We start from the raw sequence: 22,767 nt of genomic DNA on the forward strand, positions 1-22,767 counted from the left end.
AAACATCCTGGTCTACCTGGTTTAAAATATGTTTTGTTCAAGGTTTTGACGTTTTTAAGAAAGTTGGGTACAAAATAATGAAACAAATGCCGCAATTGAACTAAGGGCCCATCTGTACATGAGGTCTGTATTGTGTGATACTAACAGACAAAACGAACAGTCATCTTTAATCATACCCAAGTATTTTATTATATGTACAAACAGGATGTAAAGTTTACATGAAGCTGGAAATGAGTTACATGAGAAAATGAAAGATTACTTCAGAAAAAAATATTTAATTAAGTAAAATGATATTTATTGATCAACATACAAAGTTAAAATGTTAATTTTGCTGAACATTAGTTTTGAGAAATCACAGACATTTATTATGCTGGAAAAGAAACACGATCAGCTTGAAATTGTATTGGCTTTACGCATTTTTATGTGGATAAACATTCACTCAGGCGTAGTCTTCTTCCTCTTCCTCTGTGAATCCACTTTTAACTGCTGCTTGAATGCTCTTTGTCTCTTCTGGAGCAGCAGCTGGAAGAATGGCAAGTATCTCTTTGTCAATCTTCTCCAGTCTTGCATCACTCTTCCTTTCAAACTCATCCTTATTCTTGAGCACAAGGTGTAAGATGGCTTTCTGAGCCTCATCACAGGACTTCTGTAACTGCTGACGCTCAGAATGAAACTCTGGCTTTTCCTTGTCCATGGCCATCAGTTTCCCCAGAGAGCTGACACGATCCATTAGGTGGTTGGTGGACACCTCGGTGTAAGTTGTAGCAATCATATTGACAAGGCTGGCGATGTTAGTGGCTTGAAAGGCTTGATTATAGAGCAAATCCTTGGAGAAGAGCTTTGAGTTGTAGGAAAGTGATTGTGTCTTCTCAGATGTGGAGGCAAAATCTTTAAGGGTTCTGGTCAGGCTGGTTTTCACAATGTTGGACACCATCTGAAAGAAGCGAACCATCTTCTCCCACTGCTCCTTCACTCTCCCCATGGCATCCATACCTTTGACCAGCATTTTTATGGTGGTGTTAAAGTCTATCTCTTTGATCTCACAGTTCCTCATGGTGATCAGGATAGCAGTCAGCTCCTTTTGGTTCTTCTCCATGTTCTCTACACTCTTCTCATAGGTCTCTCTGGTCTTGTCAAGTTGAGTGCGGCTCTGCTCTATGCGGAACCTAGCATTGTCTGATGCCCTTTGTGAAGCGCTCATTGTCTCAGATTTACTTTCTTCTTTATACATCATTGGTGGTTTGGGAGCCAGGGCAGGAGACTTTGTGATGTCTTTACTTTTGCTGTCGAAAATGCGAGCTGACTCAGTTAGTTTTCTGATCCTTTCGATCAGCTCCTCTGTTTTGGCATCTTCACATTTCCTCTCTGGTGCATACATCGCTAGCTCTGTACAGATGCTAATACCTTCATCACAAAGCTTCATCACATTGGTTTTTGCATAGCCCGTTAGGATTTCTTTTAAACTCTCCTTGATTCTGGTAAACTGTCCTTTCTGGAAATCTGTTACTGTAGCTTTATTCTTTTGATCATACATGTCTTTCCAGTTAATCATGTTCTCCTTCACAAACTCCTGAATGTTCTCTGTGCATTTTAGGATTTCTGCAGACTTGCTATAAATATTGATTTCATCAATACTATCAGCAGCAGATTGTGGCCCTTGTAACTGACAAGGCCTTTGTAACTGACCAAACATTTGTTTTTTACCATTACAGATTTGGTTCTTCGGATGATATTCCATGGTTGTTAGTCCAACAACAAGAGTGTTGATGCTCTCAGTCAAGCCTGCAACAAGATCCATACCCATCATGTCCCATCCATTGGGTAGTGAATCCATTGCTTTGTTGTAAATTTCATGTGCTTGCTTCAGTTCCTTTTCCATGGCTTTCATTGCCTTCTCTGAGCGTTTAGCAGCTTCTTCTGATGACTGTTTCCTCAATTTGGCCTCATCCAGTTTTTCCTTGACAGCATCCAGCTCCTCCCCATAAAAGTGCTCAGCATTTACACATGCTTCCAGCAGTTCTTGGATGATATTGATGACATCAGTGAACCGCTTTTCTGTTGAATTGGCCAACTCAAGACAGTCATCTGCAATGACACGAATGTTCTCCAGCTGATCAGGGAGGTGGGCTTGTACAACCTCATCATTGCCTTTAAACAGGATCTTCACAGCCATCTTCATATAATCTGGAACTGCCATGGTGTGGAGTCTAATCTGATCCATGTTCTTATGGGCCTCGTTGAAAGCCCCCCAGCCGGAGTTACACACCTGCATGAGGCAGGCACGAAATGAATCTGGGTATCTGATGTACTTGTAGCCATCTTTAGGTGGGTTCTTGTTAATGGAGAAATCTGTTTTGGAGGAGATGAAGACCAGCTCTCCCAGGATGGCTATGGAGAGTGGAGCAGGAGTCAGATACTCCTCCCAGTTGGCGTACGGCTGCATCACAAGCTTGGTCTGGTTTCTCATCTCCTCTGCTGTGGTGAGGCTTTGATTTTTCTTTGCAATTTGGGAATCCATGGCTTCCTTGTTCCTAATATAAAAAAATAGTAAACAATACACAAGATTCATACAAAATGATAAAATCTGCATTGCTCTAATTCTACATCTTTTTACAGAGTTTTACACTGTCTGATTTACAGTCCGATTTTCCTGTCACTTACAAAAACCTCACACCTTAAAATAATTATTTGGGTAACACTGTCTATGAAGCCCATGCTTATAATAAATTATAGCCTCATTTATAATTATTTATAAGCAAGTATCACTGCTCTATAAGCACATTTATAAAGACCTATACTTCGTTATAATAATAATAGCTACATTCATATTATTGTTACTTGCTTTACATGATATAAAAGAATTTCCTTTCAGTTCCCATGCTCATAATGCATTATACACCAATTTATAAGTATTAATTATTCAGTCTTATGGTTCCATTTATGTATTAATAAAAGTGCAGCCTGAATTTTTTATTTTATTAAATTATAGTTATAATCACAATAATCACATTATTAATACAGATTTATTTCTAGGTCCAATTACAGAATTATTTTGTATTGCTGTTGATAGTTGTGTTGTCCTGCCTTGTAAATACTTATTATGACTTATAATACAATTAATAACCTTTATAAATGCATCGTTGATGGCTTAAAGTAAAGTGAAAACATAGGATGCAGTTTCCATTATGCAAATGTTAAGAAATCATGAAGATGTGCTTATTATGCATAATAAATGCCTTTAAAATTGTTTAATTGTAAATGTAACTACTGAACAATAATGGTTTTAATAAAATAATGAAAAAACATTTTAACAGTTTAATGCAAACAGATGCAAAAAAAAATTATGCTAAATACTATTGATATAAATATTTATACATAAATAATTATTGACAAACAAATTCCTGACATGAAGATATGCCAGAGATGAACCAGTTCATTAAGAACAAGTGGCTGACATGCTGTGTCTCAGAAAGTCCTGCTACTGGCAAAAGTTGTGTTTTTTTTTACAGAAAAGGTTGCGATCATCTATTAGCCACACGTCTTCACGTGATACGATTATGCAGGTCAGAGTTCACCAAATCTGAATTTTCATCACATAATGTAGTACAGGACGAAAATTCTACGTATGAGCTTGTGTTTCCGGTCTTCCACTTTCGGATGTGTTTGAATTGAAATCAATGGTGCATTAAAGCCCAGTGTGACTACCCCATGACTCTGCCGAGGAACTGGAGGGTTTTTTTTTTAAGGAAGACAGCGTGGATTGAGCTGAGGAGCATCCCAGCATGGCCTGGACACGGTCCTTGAAAAGTATGTAATTTTGTTGCTTTCTGTTTTTAATTTTTTCCTTGTAATGTGGAAATGTCTTTTTTGCAGGTAGAATGGAACTCTATTTTTCCACATGTAGCATGGCATGTAGCATGTTTTTCATATATAGCATGGCACTGCATGGCACTGACCAGACTGGGCCTGGTCATTTACTGTGGCCTAATAAAGCCATTTGTGGAGATTTGTTTGAGATTTGTGGAGAAAGAATAAGCAACATAATTTTCCATTCCCAACCTCTGTCCTGGCATTCCACAGATTTGAGGCAATATTCTGGATGCTGTACACAAGCGTCAAAGACAATGAGCAGAGTGACCGGCTAAAAGGCACCACTGGCTATGATTGGCTCTTTTATGTAAAGCCCAACAGGAAGCAGCTCTTATTGACATTATTGACATCTTATTGATATTACTACCAGCCTCACCAGAACCTGGTCATCGATGGTAGCCACAAGGTCTAGAATTGTGAATTTTGGGAGTGATTAAGCCATAAGTTCAGCGTATCTGAGCCAGTGGCACTGCAGCTGTCAGTGATGTGTCACAGGTGGCAGAGAAGAGGCAATGCTATCCAGTGACGATTGTAAACACCTCAACCTCTGCCAAGAGAGACAAAGCCTGAGCTGGGAGAAAACACTGTGTACTGCATTCAAAGGAAGAACGACAGCAAGACTATTAACAAATGCAGGTTTTGTGTTGTGTTCCTGTGTACTGTAGTGGACCATCTTTGTTTCAGTGAGTGGGTATGATGTCAAGGACAGACAAGCTCAATGATGCACACTCTGACTCTTATTTTTTTTATTCAGGATTTTTTTTTAAACTTTTGTTCATGTTTTGCATGTACTAGTTTATAATATGCACTTTCATATTTGTTGTAAACACTTATTTTGCCTCCTAAAATCCAATCCCATGTCAATTTACTAACCAAGCTGATATTAATTTGCACAGATAGGGGGTATAATTACTTACAGATTTCAGCTGGTTCCTCACGTTGCTTTTTCTTAGTGTGTTCAATGCTTTTTCTGTTATTCCACTTTATTACACTTAACTTTATTTATGGACTTTAATGTTGTGAATTCTTCATATTTCCAGATTTATTGAGTTAATATATTTGTCTGGTGAAAATATCATGTGAATAGAGTCATAGGAAATATATTTACTGAAAAAAATGTAGACGTGTCCAATACTTATTTCCCTCTCTGTATACAGAGTTTCGTAATGATATGCCAAGTTGTTCATAAAATACAGCATTTTATGTCTAAATTCAAATTGGCCGACATCCAAAATGGCCCACATAATAATTTTTCATATCGTTGGACTCGGTATGCCCCACTGAATCTAATGAGACCTTTATGATTTTAGGGCATATTGTTCAGAAGTTATAAGCAAAAATGTGCATTTTTCATATGTCATGACCAGAAGGGGGCAATGTTCCAAAATTGTGCAGACATCCTTGAGTCATGATGGCTATGACAAATGATAAGTTTGGTATGCATATGCTAAAGCATTACAGCGATATACTCTCATGTCCATTTTGGCATGCTCGCTGATGAATTCGTCGAAGCGCCATTTGAAAATGGTATGGTTTATCAAAATTCTGTGACTAACTTTTTAGGTGTAAGTGTCTTTAAATGATGTTAGCCAATTTTTGTGTAAATCGGACAAACAGCCTTGGAGTTTGAAAAAGTTGACCCCTAATATGAAAACTAACACTATCTCGTGAACACCAGGTGGTGCTGTTCCAAAACTGTGCAGGTACCATCATGTTATGATGCCCATATTTGGTCTAAATATGCTAAAGTATTACAGATATATCGCATCACGTCCATTTTGGTGTGCTCGCTTTCAAATTCATTTGTACATCATTCGAAAACATTGAGTTCAGTCTTTTTGAAAAAGTTCCAACTTTTTGTTGGTATGGTGTGTTTCAATTTTGGTGAAAATCAGATTAACAGTGTAGGAGGAGTTCAAAAAAGTTTTTTTTTTTTTTTTTTTAATTCAAAATGGCGAACAGCAAATTTGGCCAACCATGGCTTCATTGGTATCATTGTTCTTTGCCTGAGCCAAGCAATCTGGGAAGACCAGTCTCATAACAATGGGCAAAGTAAACAAAAGCAATTGGCATTTATTGAAATTGCATTATAATTTTTGACCACAAGGTGTTCCAAAACAATGCCGGTATCCTTAGGTCATGACAGATACTATATTTGGTCTGTATACCCTAATGCATTACGCAGATATAGCCTCACATCCGCTTTGGTATGATCGCCATAGAATTCATCCACGTGTTATATGAGAACGGTTTGGTTTATCAAAACGCTTCTTATAACTTTTTGTCAGCATGGTCTGAAGATAATCTCTTATGAATTTCATCAACATTGGATGAATAATCTAGTATTAATTCGAAAATGTAAGTTTTTAAGAAAATTAAAAATGGCAGACAGGAGTTTAAGCCTACCATGGCATAACTGGTATCATTGTTCTATGCATGACCCAGGCATCTGTCAATCCCAATCTTATGACAAAGTAGTCAAAAGCTATTAGAATTATTTGTAATTGCATTATAATTGTTGACCACAAGAAGGCGCTGTCCTGAAACGTTTTGAGTACTTTCAGGGCTTGGTCCTGATGAGACCTACCGATTTTTGTACAAATGCCTCGTCATTCATAAAATACATAGTTTAAGACTAAATACAAAATGGCCGACACCCAAAATGGCTGACATACAAACATTTAATATTACATGAGTTGTTATGCCCCACTGAATCTGTAGAGACCAGACCAGTTTCCTGATTTTAGGACAAACTATTCATAATGTTTAAAGCAAAAATGTGCTTTATTCATATCTTATGACCACTAGGTGGCGCTGTTCTGAAACTGTATAGGTACCCTCAAGTTACGATGGCTACGACATATACTAAGTTTGATATAAATATGCTAAAGCGTTTTGGAGATATAGCCTCATGTCTATTTTGACATGATGTACGGTCTAAGAGGAGTTTGAAAAAGTAGGTTTTTCAGAAAATTTAAAATGGCAGACAGGAATTTTAGCCTACCATGGCTTAATTGGTATCATTGTTCTCTGCATGAGCCAGCAGATCTGTCAAGACCAATTTCATGACAATGTGCAAAAGCAGTCAAAAGCTATTAGCATTGATATAAATTGCATTATAATTGTTGACCATAAAGTGGCCTTTATGTGCCTTCACGGCATGGTCCTGATGGCACCTACCAGTTTTAGCAACCATATGTGAAAGTGCTCATCATATACAGCATTTCACATCTAATTCAAAATGGCCGACATGCAAAATTGCCGACCTTAGAAAATGCCATTTCATTAGACTCGCTACAGCCCAAAGAATCTAACGAGACCAGTTTAATGATTTTACAACAAAGTGTTAAGATGTATACCTCAGACATCAGAATAAAGACAAAGCTCATCTGGTACCAGTACACACACAATCAATAAAAATTGCTTTTCAAAAAGACATAAAAAGCAACATTCTATGCATGTGTGTACTCAAAAACAGCAAATGAATATTTTAAATGCAAACCAAAGGATAACAAATGATAAAATGTATTTATTTAGCAAAAGAAAAAAATGCATGACACAATGAAGACAATTTTTACAAAACAAATACACTCAAATCTGCCATAGATGTGTGTAAGGGTTAGAGTTAGGGTTTCATGGAAGGGTGGCTAGGAAAAAGGCATCTGAACAAACCACAAAATCTCTAGACAATATCCTTTGGACTGATGAGACCAAGGTGGAGATGTTGGTTCATCATACACAGCACCATGTCTGGCAAAACCAAACACAGCATAATGTGTCACCAACTGACCTCACACCAGCTGTGAAGCATAGTGGTGGAGGGTTGATTATTTGGGCTTGTTTTGCAGCCACAGGGCCTGGGAAACCTGCAGTCATTGAGACAACAATGAACTCCACTTTATACCAGAAAATTCTTAAGATAAATGTGAGGCAATCTGTCCAGAAGTTTAAGCTGGGCTGAAATTGGGTCATGCGACAGGACAATGGAAACCAAGCACACCAGAAAATCAACATCTGGCTAAAGAAGAAAAAGTTCAGAGCTCAACCCCATTTTGATGCTGCCGCGGGATCTTAAGAGAGCTGTGCATAAACAAACACCCTCAAACATCAATAAACTGAAGCAATGTTGTAAAGAAAAGTGGGTTAAAATTTCTTAAAAATTATGTGAGTCCGATAAACTCCTACAAATCATTTTTGCTAAAGGTGGTTCTACATGTTACTGAATTATAGGGTGTACTTATTTTTTCCCACCTATTTTCTGAATGTTTCCTTTTTTCACTTGAGCTTACATATTTGCTTATAGCATTTGGTGAGGACTACAAATTGTTATTTAGGGTGTACTTTCTCTTCCCCTATGACTTTAGAAGTATTTAAATATTCTCTGAACCTGAAGACAGACTGAAGACTGGTGCTTATTGGCAAATTTAAAAAGATGTTTTATGTATTATAAAATATGCTCATGCAACAATTAATTAAAACAAAAATTAACACACAACAATCAACTCTTTACATTGACAGTTTATGGTTTTAAAAATTCTGCTACTGAATCTTCAGTGAGATAGAATTAAATGCAAACAAAATCCTAGTGCAGTAAGTAAAGTTTTAGGAGTACATCAGAATCTCTACCTTGATATCCCGATAGTTTTCAGTAAAGATGTGGACGAGGTCCTTTGTCAGCTCTGTCAGCACATGTAAGAAAACTCATAAACCACAGAGAAATTTATAGGTTATGAAATCTCCTCCCCTTTGGCACTTCTGGCCCCTCACATTGATGTAGCAGTTTAAAAGGAGTTTATCTTTTTTATTTTTTTTAACTCTTCACTGAGCTAAAAGAGGATAAGCAGCTTACTATAGATGGTAAGGTTTCATTCTTAATCTTCAGTTAGCCATTATGAGGTTCTTCTGTGACTAGGTGATGTTGCATGTGTGTTCACCTGCAGAGCAGATTAATTTAGATGTTTCTGACTTTTCTCATGTCCTAGCGTTATTATTGTCCCAAGTGTATTGTTTTTCTTCTTTTTTATTTTTATTTTTGACTATGATCTGATATACTTATTATTATGGTATAATATGTATACTGATTGACTGATTATATAGTCTTTATGCAATTTGTTTACTCTGTACTGCAGGGTGTCTGCATGTTTGTGTTTCTATTTCTTTGTTGTTTTTGTTTTTGTTTTTTGTTTTTTAGGATTGTTAGAATAGGCCTCTCTGTGTATGCACAATTGTGTTAGATTGTGGGGAAATGTAGTTGTTATGCCCCTGATCACATTTCAAATAAGCAGTGAGAATTCAACTATGTCTGTGTCTATATGGCTTATTAATTATTGCATTACTGCCTCAATGGAATAATGGTGAAGCTCCACAGTGGTCTGCATTTAGATCCTTTTCTTTGATGAATGCAGTGTCCAGATTCAGATCAGAGAGAAATAGTTGGTATATATTGTAACCGTAGTTTTGACAGGTATAGGTCAAAGGTCAAAAAGATACACATTCTAACTCTCTATATCTAGATCAAAGGTCATGATCATAAAAATATTAATAGTTATGTTAAATCTGGATCACATCCATTCGTTACCATACATGGTGCGGCCATATGTGTTTTCCACCCCACACACACTGCACACATGGTACTTCTAACCTCTCATGTTCTTTCTTTTCACATAGAATATGAAACTCTTTGTGGTAGGTCATAAAAATATATATAGTTATGTTAAATCTGGATCACATCCATTCGTTACCATACATGGTACGGCCATATGTTTTTCACCCCACAGAAGTCTATCAGATTGTCTAGACGTACATCGCACATCTGATGAATGAGATTTCCTCTCCCGTGCTGTAATGATGGCTGGACACTAGGACTTAATGGCATATACTGTAGAAAGGTCATATAGAACATAGAGAAATCTCATTGGGAATTAAGTCACCTTTCACGTTGCCTTTTATTATGATCACAACCAGACAGTTATATTGTTTCTGAGTTTAATAATAAGATTAATGTTTAACTTTTTTGATGCTGAAGAAGCAAAAATTTACCGATTTAACATAACTATATATATTTTTATGACCTACCTCAGAGAGTTTCATATTCTATGTGAAGAGAAAGAACATGTGTGCAGCTTGTGTGGCGTGGAAAACACATGGCCGTACCAGGTATGGTAACGTTTCTGTCACGAATGGATGTGATCCAGATTTAACATAACTATATATATTTTTATGACCTACCACAGAGTGTTAGAAGTACCATGTGTGCAACTTGTGTGGGGTGGAAAACACATGGCCGCACCATGTATGGTAACGAATGGATGTGATCCAGATTTAACATAACTATATATATTTTTATGACCTACCACAGAGAGTTTCATATTCTATGTGAAAAGAAAGAACATGTGTGCAGCTTGTGTGGAGTGGAAAACATATGGCCGTACCAGGTATGGTAACGAATGGATGTGAACCAGATTTAACATAACTATATATATTTTTATGACCTACCACAGAGTGTTAGAAGCACCATGTGTGCAGCTTGTGTGGAGTGGAAAACATATGGCCGTACCAGGTATGGTCACGAATGGATGTGAACCAGATTTAACATAACTATATATATTTTTATGACCTACCACAGAGAGTTTCATATTCTATGTGAAAAGAAAGAACATGAGTGTGCAACTTGTGTGGGGTGGAAAACATATGGCCGTACCATGTATGGTAACGAATGGATGTGAACCAGATTTAACATAACTATATATATTTTTATGACCTACCACAGAGTGTTAGAAGTACCATGTGTGCAATGTGTGTGGGGCGGAAAACACATATGGCCGCACCATGTATGGTAACGAATGGATGTGATCCAGATTTAACATAACTATTAATATTTTTATGATCATGACCTTTGATCTAGATATAGAGAGTTAGAATGTGTATCTTTTTGACCTTTGACCTATACCTGTCAAAACTACGGTTACAATATATACCAACTATTTCTCTCTCAGATCCTATACCATAAATGGATGCAGAGGTTAGCGGGCTAAGGAAGAGTTTTATAATGGCCTTAAATGATGCATGATGATATAGCTCTTTTTAATAACATTGTTGCTTCCTGTTTCAGATAAACATGGCCCAGAACTATTCATCCGAGTAAGTTCAAAACATCCAAGTTCAAAAGTATTCACATGTACTGAAGAGAAGAGCATTTTTTCCCCCATTACAGTAAAATAGCATTTAAAAGTGAAATAATGATGTTCTAAATTTACTCATGATATGTCTGAACAGGTTTTATTTTAACAGTGAGCTGGGTTTTTGTGCCTGTGATTTATGTTTGTATCTGTAGAGTTGTGCTGAAGAACACAGCTGAGGCTGTTATCATTCCACTGAAAAATGGCATCTCCTCCCTGAATGGAGTCTACGAGGCCCTGATTAAGGCAGATGTAGATCCTATTACTGGGCAATGCTCCAACTACAACTACATCAGACAGCAGATAGTGCAGGCTCATCAACACCTGCAGAGGTCAGAACAGGTGGCCAATTCGGGGTTAAAGAGTCTGGATGAAAGCTTAGAGAGATTTACAGAAGATGAGGGAAAACTGGAATGTGATATAAATGATACAGAAAAAACTTTAGACAACTTAAGAACAAAGCAGGCATTTAATCAAAAATTACTCAGAGAATGCCAGGGATCTCTGGAGCTGGCCAGGACAAAGCTGAATTCAACAAAACAGATACTTCAGGAACAGGAAAGCAGAAAACACAATGCTGAAATAGTCACAGGTGTTGGCGCGGGGCTGATGGTTATACCATTCATTGGATGGATTGCAGGTGAGAATTACAGCATATAGATAAAAAATAATAATTATTATATACATTATCGTGACAAGACAGAAATATTGTACTAGGACCATATGCAGCTAGAATTAAGCTTTCTGGTTACATAGCATCTCTGGCTGGACTTCATGTGCAGCAGTAAAAGACCTTGGTGTGATTCATGACTCCATAAATATTGCTAAGATAAGGAACATAATGCCACTACATGATGCAGAAAAACTAGTTCTTGCTTTCCTCTAGACTAGATTACTGTAATGTCTTACTGTCTGGATGTTCCAGTAGGAGCATAAACAAACTCCAGTTAATCCAGAATGCACCAGAGTCCTTACTAGAACCAGAAGATATGACCACATCACCCAGATCTTATCAACACTGCATTGGCTCCCAGTGAAATTTCACATTGATTTCATAATTGATACTATTACGTACCAGTATAAAGTACCGTATGATGTTGCGCCACAGTTCCTGGGAGAAATTCTGTTCTTTTATGATCCACCATGCCTACTTCGATCAAAAGGTGCAGGCTCTTTGTTGGTACCTCAAATAGTGAAGGCTACAGCAGGGGGAAGAGCTTTCTCTTATAGAGCCCCACGGTTATGGAAAAACCTTCCAATTAGTGTTCGGGACTCAGACACAGTCTCAGTGTTTAAGTCCAGGCTGATAACTATGTTCTTCTTTGGATAGCCTTAAGGCAATTGCTAAGAACAGTTTGTTTTGCACTGAAGTCTCTGAATGGTTGAAAGCTATAATGAATTCACAATTGACTCTGATGCTCACTCTCATAATTTACTCATAAGTCCCAGTTATCAAAGGGAAATTTATACTCACACTATCCGGTTCTATTATGCGGTACTATCTGGTACCTCTCAAGGTTTCTTACTCAAGTTGTCTCAGGGAGTTTTTCCTTGCTACTGTTGCCTATGGCTTGCTCATTAAGTATATATTTATTTCTCAAATATTTCTGTATATCTCTTGCTCATCAATTTAATTATCATGATCTTCTTGTGTAAGTGTTACTTCTAGATATTTATTTTGTTCTATCTCTGTGTAGGTTCTGCCATGATGATTGGTGGTGCAGTTGAAATGGATCAAGCAGAAAATGCTGTCAGCGAGGCTGAAGAAGAGGAGAGAAGGTCTTACAATGAAGTGAAAAATTACGAACATAAAGTATCGGACTATGAGTCCAAGATTTCCCATACCAGTCATGACATCAGTCAGAAAAATGATAAGCTGAAGATGGCACGTGAAGGAATCCAGGAAGTGAAGAAGCAGATACAGGCTGTTGCTGATTTCCAGAGCAAAGCGAGAAGGGCCGTCCAGTTCCTGGGTGTTCTGAGTGGGAGGGCCAGCGTAGCTGAACATCAGACTCGCAGATTCATCCTCCAGGAGCCTGTGATGAAGGTGATGGAGGATGTTATGAACGCAATGAAGGAGATCACAGGGAATGAGTTCCTGTACAACAAAGACATGATGAGACTCATCGATCAAATGAAGGAGAACAACCTACGCCTGGCAGCCATCTGTGCCTCAGAGAAAAATGCTGTGGACGACTACTGACAGACTTTCATTGTTAGTAACATGCATTGGTGTAAAAAAAAAAAAAAAAAATCAAAGGCTTTTCATGTACTAGGTGCATAATTTTCATGTTCTGTTCCCTACTCTGTCCCATTGCACCAGCATTGTAGTTATAACATTTCTTTTAAAATTGCCAAACTTTCTTATCTTTATCTCAGTAATTATTTTATAAACAATGTGGAAGTCAATAATGATCAAGAATTCCATCATGGGTTTCTCCTAATGCCAAGTTTGCGTGAACACATGAAAATGAGAGTAAAAGCACTTTTTTTTTGGTTTAGAAGCAACACTTGGTTTTAACAATTTTCATTAATTTTTTATCCTCTAAGATAAATGTCATTTAAAATTTTTTGCTTCCGATTGTATTTATGATCAAAGCCAACAACTCTTTCCAAGATTATTGCATTGTTACCCTTTTTTTTGTCAACCTGAATATTCAACTCAATTATACTAAAAATTCTTTGTTATATATAAATGTTTCTCCGAATGCAAACCTGTAACACAACTGAAAAAATGCATACCGCAATTTTTCTCACACACAACTCTTGTTTGGCTTTCCCTATTTTACCATTAAAAAAATGTTCAATTTATTTTATTTTAACCATAGTTAATACTTAATTAGTGTTTATTCTTTTCTCTTCTATTTTAATAAATGCTATATCATTGAACATCTTATTGCCTTGTTATGGTTATTACTTGATACTGCAAGAAGCAAACTATTCAAGAGCTAAGCCATCAGAAACCAAGTCATTGATTATTATTGTTCGTTTTGACCTATTTAAAGGTTGATCATTTTAATGTATTAAAAAGGGGATCTTTTTAATCTACAAGACTGATTAACTAATGAGACTGACTACTGTATGTATATACAGCGGGGGAAATCAGTATTGAACAAGTCAACATCCTTTTCAGTAAATATATTTCCAATGAGGATATTCACATGAAATTTTCACCAGACATCAGTATTAACTCACAGTATTCAGGTGTGATTTTGGTCCGTTCTTCTAAACATATTGTCTTTAAATCTTGTTCAGTTGGACTCGAGTCAGGTGATTGACTGGGCCATTGTAACACCTTGATTTTTTCCCTCTGAAACCAATTGAGAGTTTCCTTTGCTATATGCTTTGGATTGTTGTCCTGCTGGAAGCTCCACCCACATCTCATCTTCATCATCCTGGTGGATGGCAGCAGATTCTTCTCAAGAATCTCCCGGTAAAGGGCTCCATTCTTCATTCCTTCAAATATATGTAGTATGCCATTACCATGCAATGAAAAACAACCCTATACCATAATGCTTCCACCTCCAACTTCACTGTGGGTATAGTGTTTTTATGGTGATGTGTAGTGCCATTTCTTCTCCAAACATGGTGTGTAGTGTGAGAGAGCTGGAGAGGCTTAATTAGGGAAAGGTTTCTGGACCAGACGGCATCGACTATTGAAGGCCTGTCCTATGCCAGCCAGCTATGTGGAGTATTCCAGCACCTTTTCAATTGGAGCCTGCACCTTCAGAGAGTCCCAGTGATATGGAAAACATCTTGCCTGGTGCCAGTGTCTAATAAAAGATACCCTATAACACCAAATGACTACAGGCCAGTAGCACTGACCTCTCACATAATGAAGGTAATAATAATAATAATAATAATAATAATAAACTTTGTTTTATAAAGCGCCTTTAAAAGCGGCTTCTCAAAGCGCTGTACACAAAATAAGCAGTACACAGAAAAATAAAACATATAAAAGTTAATAAGAACAACATTATTATTATTATTATTATTAATAATAATAATAATAATAATAATAATAATAATAATAATAATAATAATTATTATTATTATTATTATTATTATTATTATTATTATTATAATAAAATAATCATAAAAAAGACATCATCAGTCGAATGCAAGTTTAAAAAAGTGCGTCTTGAGTAGAGCTTTTAAAATGCCAAAAGACTGAGCTTCCCTGAGCTCAGGAAGATGAGTGTTCCAAAGGGAAGGAGCATAGACAGAAAAAGCCCGGTCACCCATAGATTTTAGGTGGGTTTGTGGAACAGTTAACAGATTAAACTGTGAGGAGTGCAGTCTGAGATTTGAGGTGTAAGGGATTAATAAACCAGATAGCTAATGTGGAGCCAAGCCATGTATTGCCTTGTATGTCAACATCAAGATCTTAAAATGGACACGGAACCTGACTGGGAGCCAGTGTAAGGACTTCATAACAGCAGTAATAAGTTCACATTTCTTGGTTCCCGTCAGGATCCTGGCGGCAGAGTTTTGAACTTATTGCAGTTTGTTGATTGTGGATTTTTAAACTCCGGCTAAAATGACGTTGCAGTAATCCAACCGAGTGACAACAAATGAGTTAATCAGATTTTCAGTCACAGAGAAGTTTAGCATTGGGCGCAGTCTAGCTATATTTCTGAGGTGAAAAACGGACGCCTTCACAGTGCTCTGAACAAAAAAATCAAACGTGAGGCTGGTATCAAAAATTACTCCAAGGTTCCTCATTTTACTTTGGGTCTCTAGAACAGAGCCATCAACAAACTGAGACAGTGGACCAGCTTTGAGAATTTGATGACCGGAACCTACAAGCATAACTTCAGTTTTCCCGCTGTTCAGGCACAGAAAGTTATTATTCATCCATGTTTTTATCTCAGGAATACATTCAGAAAGAAAACAAACATCAAGGTTTTCACCAGATTTAGAGTGAATGTAGATTTGGGTATCGTCAGCATAAAAGTGATAACAGAGGCCGAGCGATCATAGCAGATGCCTTAGTGGAGATAGATAAATATTGAAGAGTAGAGAGCCTAAAACTGAACCCTGAGGAACACCAGTGAGCACAGAGCTAGTGTCAGACTTGTAGCCACCCATAGAAATAAACTGGGAACGGTCAGTAAAATAGGATTTAAACCAGTTTAAAACTGTCCCAGACACACCAAAAACACTTTCAAGGCAGGTAAGTAAAAGATCATGATCCACAGTATCGAAAGCAGCTCTAAGATCAAGAAGAATAAGAATGGATGCAGCGCCAGAATCAGAGGCCATCAACAAGTCGTTGGTAACTTTGACCAATGCCGTTTCAGTGCTGTGAAATTTACGAAAACCTGACTGAAGGGATTCAAAGAGGTTATTAATTGTAAGATGATTACATAGTTGAGAGGCAACAACATGCTCAAGCATTTTTGCCAAAAATGGAAGATTTGAAATGATTTTCAAAATTGTTAAAATCACCCAGGGCAGCCTTTTCCTTCTTTGGTACAGGTGTAACAGCAGCAGTCTTTAGTACTGCTGGAATGACCCCAGTCTCCAGTGATTCATTTATAATGCTGAGGATGGCAGGGCACCAAACATCAAAGCACGATTTAAATAGATTTGTGGGAATTGGATCCAGCAAGCAAGTGGTTGATTTCATGTTGGATTCCTCCCTTGCGAGAGCCTCAGAATCAAGCAGTGAGAAATGAGTGAATGAAACACCAGTGAACCCAGATAGACGAAGGAGTGAAGTGGCAGAGTCAGGTGTGACAGGAATTTCTTTGCGAACATTAACAATCTTAGAATTAAAAAACTGAAGAAAAGAATCACACAGCTGCTGAGAAACAGGCAAAGCGGTAACAGCATTAACTTGAAGCAATCTGTTTATAGTTTGGAACAAGTGTCTGGGATTATTTTGATTGTTTACAATAGCCTGAGAGAAGTAGTGACTAAAGTCTCCATTAGTGCTCAATAATCCCCCAGAAGATGCTTCCACGCTTGATAGTAGACATTCAGTCCGGTAAGGTGCCATTTGCGCTCCATTTTCTGACAAGCAGCCTTTCTAGACTGCAGACTGTCACTATACCAGGGAGTAGAGCGGGCGAATGTGACCTTACGTGTCCTTAGAGGAGCAAAAGACTCAAGATTAGCAGCAAGAGCAGAATTTAACTGCAGAACTTTCTCCTCCAGGGATGAAGATCGCTTAAGGTGGAAACAACAGAATTGGAGAAAGCTGTCTGATCAATAGACTTCCACTTCCGGAAGGTTACTGTTCAGATGGTAGGCTCACTTGGATGATACAGTTCCAGGTTAAAAAAGACAGCTGAATGATCAGACAGTCCAATGTCAACAGATGAAAACTGTGATACAAACGAGCCATTTGCATTCACGAGATCCAGGGTGTGGCCCTTGTTAAGAGTCGGGTCAGTTACAAACTGTGTGAAGCTAAAACAATCAATTAGCGACAGAAATTCCTTAACCGCCACAGAGTCACTCCGGTCCACACGAATGTTACAATCTCCCACAATTAGAATTTTGTCAAACTTCATTCTCAACATCGACAGGAAGTCAGCAAACTCAGACATAAAAGCTGCATGTGTCTTAGCCTTAGGTGGCTTATAGACTGTAGCGATGATAGTGGATAAATTGTAGGAGCGGAAATACTCAAGACCAGGCATTCAAATGATGGAAAGTGGGGAATGGACACAGAGCTTATGTTGAACTTCAGGTTGTAAACCACAATAATGCCTCCGCCTCTGCCAGATAACCTCGGGTGGTCAAATACTCCAAAGCCCGCTGGAGTGACCTGGTTAAACAGGAGTCCATCATTTACTTTATGCCAGGTTTCAGTTAAAAACAACAAGTCCAGCTTTTTGTCTGTAAGAAAATCCGATAAAAGCAACGCCTTGTTATTCACAGACTGCGCATTGAATAACGCGGCATAAGCCAGGCTCTGAAGCGGAGATGACAATGGTTTAATCTCCACACGAGGAACCGATATTAAATTACTGTGATCGACACCAGTATGTAACAGTTTGTTGGTCTTACGTTGACAGGTAGGGACAAAGATGTCAGGAGAGGATGAGACAGCAAAACTGCGCCTCAAATTCCGATGGATATATGGTTTAGAATTTAGCAATCCAGCGCCTCGACAGATTTTGTAAGAGTCTTTGGCTAGACAATAAGAGCTCTGTTTTAAAATCAAAAGCTGGCGTGTAGTGTACCTTAAGGCCATAGTACCCCAAGGGAACTGTGCTATCTCCCTTCCTTTTCGCCACCTACATTGCAGACTTCAAGTACTGCACTGAAACATGCCATCTGAAGAAATTCTTAGATGACAGTCATTGTTCAGTGTGTGGAGAATGGACGGGAGGAGGAGTAAGGGGATGTGGTCGACCACTTTGTGAGGTGGTGTGGGGAGAATCTCCTACAACTGAACTTGGCAAAGACAAAAGAGTTGGTTCTGTATTTTAGCAGGAAAAAGTCACTGCCCTCCCCAGTCCATGTTGGGGGACAGAGGGTGGAAGAGCTTTCTCTTATAGAGCCCCACAGTTATGGAACAGTCTTCCAATAAGTGTTCGGGACTCAGACACAGTCTCAGTGTTTAAGTCTAGGATTAAAACGTATTTGTTTACTCAAGCCTACCCTGACTAGACTTTCTGTTACGCTAAGCACAGTCCTAATAATCTTTTCTCTCCTCTCTCCTTCTGTCGAGCCACACACGATTTTATGGAGATACTAGAGATCCTGATCCTCTCTGATCTCCGGACCTGCCTGATCCGTTTCGGATGTCCTGCCTCTGGATGGAGCTCTCATCTACTCCAATTCCAGACTGCTGGGACTACGGCTGCTCCTAAGGCCAAACAGACTTCATATAAATCCATAATGAACTTTTTCAACTTAGATTCTTCCTCTTAACACCTTAGGGAGTTTTTCCTTGCCACCGTCGCCACTCAGTGGCTTGCTCAGTTGGAATAAATTCGCACCTTTAATATCTGTATACTGTATTGATATTTCTGTAAAGCTGCTTTGAGACAATGTCTATTGTAAAAAGCGCTATACAAATAAAATTGAATTGAATTGAATTGAATGTGGGAATTATCACAGCATACAAGTACTTGGGTGTACAACTGGACAATGAACTAGAGTTATAATAAACAAGAAGGGCATGATCCTGCTTTAGTTCCTGAGGAGGCTCAGGTCCTTCAGTGTATGCAACAAGATTGCCCAGATGTTTTATCAGTCTTTTGTTGTGAACACCGACTTCTTTGCTGCGGTGTGTTGGGGTACCGGGATCAAAGCAAAGGACGCTAACAGATTGAACAAACTCATAAAAAGGCTGAGTCTGTAGCCAGCACTAAGCTTGCCTCTGTGGAGGAGGTGGTTAGAGACAGAATGCAGGCAAAATTACTGGCAATTATGAACCATGATGCTCATCAACAATACACTGGACAAACTCAAGAGCACCTTCAGCAACAGACTTATTCAACCCCACCGTTTAAAGGAATGTTACAGGAAATCATTCCTACCTGCTGCCATCAAACTTTATAATTCATCTGTCCTGCCAGACCTCACCCTCACCTGCCCTTTTAGATTAATCCATCTGTGCCTATTAGAACTATGGTCAGGAACAGGAGCTTTTACATTCCACACTCCACTTATATTTAATATTTATCATATTAATAATATTTTTTATCATATTTATATTTTTTGTGCATAATTTCTGCATATAACATATCTACATTACATTGACCACAGTTACATCATATTTACACAGTATATGGGATCTAATCATCTACGGACTGATCTGTCTTATGACCTCTCTGCACTTTATGCACTTATTTCACATTGTGAAGTTTTTTACTGTGCAAAGCATCCCCAGTACATTTATATCAATCCTTCCATATGCACTATCTTAGTGGTACTTATTGTATTTAATTCAAATTGTACTGTTTGTATTGTATTCTTGTACTTGTTATATTGTATTGTGACTGTACTTTATGTACCTGGCTGCAAAGACACCTTAATTTCCCCGCAGGGGATTAATAAAGTCATCCATCCATCCGTCCATCCATCCATGTATCCATCCATCTATCCATCCATCTATCCATCTATATATCATCTATCTATCTATCTATCTATCTAATTATTTCTCCTGTCCACTCTGGGTGAGTCTGTGCCCATGAAAGACATCGGATTCTTCTTCTTGGCTCACAGGAGTGGAACCTGATGTGGTCTTCTGCTGAGGAAGCCCATCCACTTCACATGTATGCAATATATGCAAAGTGTATATGTCATGTACACCAACAGAAATTACATTAAAACCATCTGCCTAATATTTAAAATAGTACTGAACGGAATTGAGAGTAGGATGAATACAGCCAAATGCTGAGAGGTCCTTGAAGAAAACCTGCTCCAGAGTGCACATGACCTCAGACTTTGTTGAAGGCTCATCTTTCAGCAAAGCAGTTGTAACTGGTCCGAATGCACTCAGTGGGACAGATGGTTTCATCTCTGTGTTGTGTTGTGCAAAAAAAGAAGAGGCCGACCCAAACTTCAAAATCTGCTGCCCATTTATTTGCAAAATAATGAAAATTATTCTTATAATGTATGCTCAGCTTACTCCAAACAAGAAGAAAGAACAAAAGGAAGTGGCATTGCAAGAGATAGGCAGGTGACTACCTACCAAAATAAAGGTTATGAAATCGTCAGGTATAATCTAACAGAGTATTTTGCACAATTATACTGACATTAATGTACATATTTACAGCTCTTTTACACAATGACATGAAGCATAAGACCAGACAAAGCTGGCATGGTGTCAGGACAAGTCTCTCAATGTCCTTGAGTGACTCAGCAAAAGCTCAGAATTAAACACCACAGAACACCATCTTCAGACCTCAAGATGCCAATTCACATGCACTCCCCATCCAGTCATATTGAACTACCAAGGATCATGAGAGAAAAAGCTTGTAGAGACTTACCCAGGAAGACTTGAAACTGGAATTGCTGACAAATGGGATTTTACAAAGTACTAAATAAAGGGTCTGTATACATATCTTATGAGAGATTACTTGATTTGTCTCGATAGATAGATAGAGAGATAGATAGATAGATAGATAGATAGACAGACAGACAGATTTATTTTGTGACTTTTCATTATGATTAAAAATGTATTATAAGAATGTTGTGTACACAATATAATTAGTTCTTTGTATTGAGTGGAAATTGTGAATCATTGTGTGTTAGCACCTACAGAGCTGTTTTTGTTTATTCACAGCTACTGTGTTAAAACATGCTTTGTCATTTTATTTCAGTCATCACACCTAGTAATGTCTTTTCTGAGAAATGTTTACAATGCTTAAATGATGTGTCTAAAAGTACTATACACTGACTTGATATAGTTACAATGAAATCACTGCAATGATTTTCAAGTAAATACAAAAAGGTGAATTGTGAGACAGTACAATAATATAATTAAAATAAAAATATCTGATATGATAAAATATTCTCACATTTATTCTTATAGAATTCATGTTCGTCCCATGCTGCAACATCAAATCCATTTCACACCACAAGTCACTTGCCATGCAACTCATCACACTCACCATGCAGCACTTCTTTTTTGCACATCAAGCAGTAATGTTGCAGTAAAAACAGTACATGAACACATGGATTTCAAGAGGTATTTTGCTTATCGATTTCTCAGAGATTCTTGTCCACATTGACACGATTTCATCACATAACTGCTGCAGATCAGCTGCACATTCATCTGCAATTATATTAATATTAACATTATGAATGATAACTGTGTTACACGATGACATGAAGCATACAACCCAGACAATACTAGAGACTGTGGAGGTCACTGAGTTTCACTGAACGATGACATGATCAGGTTCATGGAATATAATTGAAACGACTTGTTTTGTGTGACATGATGCATTATAATGCTGAAAGTAGCCCAAATTAGTAAACTGTGGGTAAAAAGGGAAACATGTGGAACGCAACAATATTTAGATCGGCTGTGGCATTTAAATGGTGGTTGAATGCGGCCCAGTGGGACTCCGACAACCAGCAGGAGTTGAGGAAGCTGATGGAAGCTTGGCCATTCGTCACTTCCAATAAGCTGGGCCAGACCGCCGTGGTGAAGCACCATATCTCTGCCCTAGACAAAATACCGGGAAAACTCAGCATGTACAGAGTATCACCAGTGAAAAAGAACATTATAGAAAATCATGTGGACAAAATGTTACAAGATGGCATGATAGAGCCATCCTCCTCACCATGGTGGTGAAACCTGTGGCAAAACCGGACCAATTGTATCGGTCTTGTGTCAATTACAGGAAGATGAACAGCAAGACCATATTGTATGGTCAAGTATTAACTACATTATCCAATGCCCATACAACACGACATCCTGGAATCCTTGGAACATGTCTCCTGGTTCACGACATTGAATTTGCAGTCCGGCTGCTGGCAAGTGGAGGTGGAAATCTATCTCAGAGCAAGCAGAAGACTGCCTTTATTACAACCAAAGGCATGGACCAATTCAAGAAAATGCCATATGGACTTAAAAAAACAGCTACAACTTTCCAATGGTTGATGGAATTGGAAGCTCACTCAAGCCAACCCTCAATATGAAAAAGTACCACTTCTTCAAACAACAGCTGAAGTTCTTGGGCCATATTTTCTCGGTGAGGAGTCAAAGTGGATGCAGAGAAAGTCTGTTTCCACTTGAGTTATC

The 22,767-nt window shown here is 38.1% G+C and overlaps 2 protein-coding genes across 2 annotated transcripts; one reads left to right on the plus strand and one right to left on the minus strand.

Moving 5' to 3' along the window:
* Positions 1 to 174: 174 nt before the first annotated feature.
* On the minus strand, positions 175 to 8,553 carry LOC108273047 (uncharacterized). Its single transcript, XM_017482003.3, has 2 exons — positions 8,497 to 8,553; positions 175 to 2,531 (listed from the first exon to the last, which is right to left on the minus strand). The coding sequence occupies exon 2, from the start codon at positions 2,516 to 2,518 to the stop codon at positions 440 to 442; it is 2,079 nt and encodes a 692-aa protein (XP_017337492.1). The 5' UTR covers positions 2,519 to 2,531; positions 8,497 to 8,553; the 3' UTR covers positions 175 to 439.
* A 2,433-nt stretch (positions 8,554 to 10,986) lies between these two features.
* On the plus strand, positions 10,987 to 13,730 carry LOC108272419 (uncharacterized). The gene is made up of 3 exons (XM_017480836.3): positions 10,987 to 11,010; positions 11,204 to 11,688; positions 12,746 to 13,730. Exons 1-3 carry the CDS (start codon positions 10,988 to 10,990, stop codon positions 13,249 to 13,251), a joined length of 1,014 nt encoding a protein of 337 aa, XP_017336325.1. The 5' UTR covers position 10,987; the 3' UTR covers positions 13,252 to 13,730.
* The last annotated feature ends 9,037 nt before the right edge of the window (positions 13,731 to 22,767 follow it).

The sequence above is a fragment of the Ictalurus punctatus genome, chromosome 12 (assembly GCF_001660625.3).
Source record: "Ictalurus punctatus breed USDA103 chromosome 12, Coco_2.0, whole genome shotgun sequence".
In the NCBI taxonomy this organism is placed as follows: domain Eukaryota; kingdom Metazoa; phylum Chordata; class Actinopteri; order Siluriformes; family Ictaluridae; genus Ictalurus; species Ictalurus punctatus.

Excerpts from the sequence above, each read along its gene's own strand:
- LOC108273047 (XM_017482003.3), bottom strand. The coding sequence starts at position 2,518 with ATGGATTCCCAAATTGCAAAGAAAAATCAAAGCCTCACCACAGCAGAG.
- LOC108272419 (XM_017480836.3), top strand. The coding sequence starts at position 10,988 with ATGGCCCAGAACTATTCATCCGA. Across the intron at positions 11,011-11,203 it reads GCCCAGAACTATTCATCCGA|AGTTGTGCTGAAGAACACAG; the intron begins GTAAGTTCAAAA and ends TTGTATCTGTAG. Across the intron at positions 11,689-12,745 it reads ATTCATTGGATGGATTGCAG|GTTCTGCCATGATGATTGGT; the intron begins GTGAGAATTACA and ends ATCTCTGTGTAG.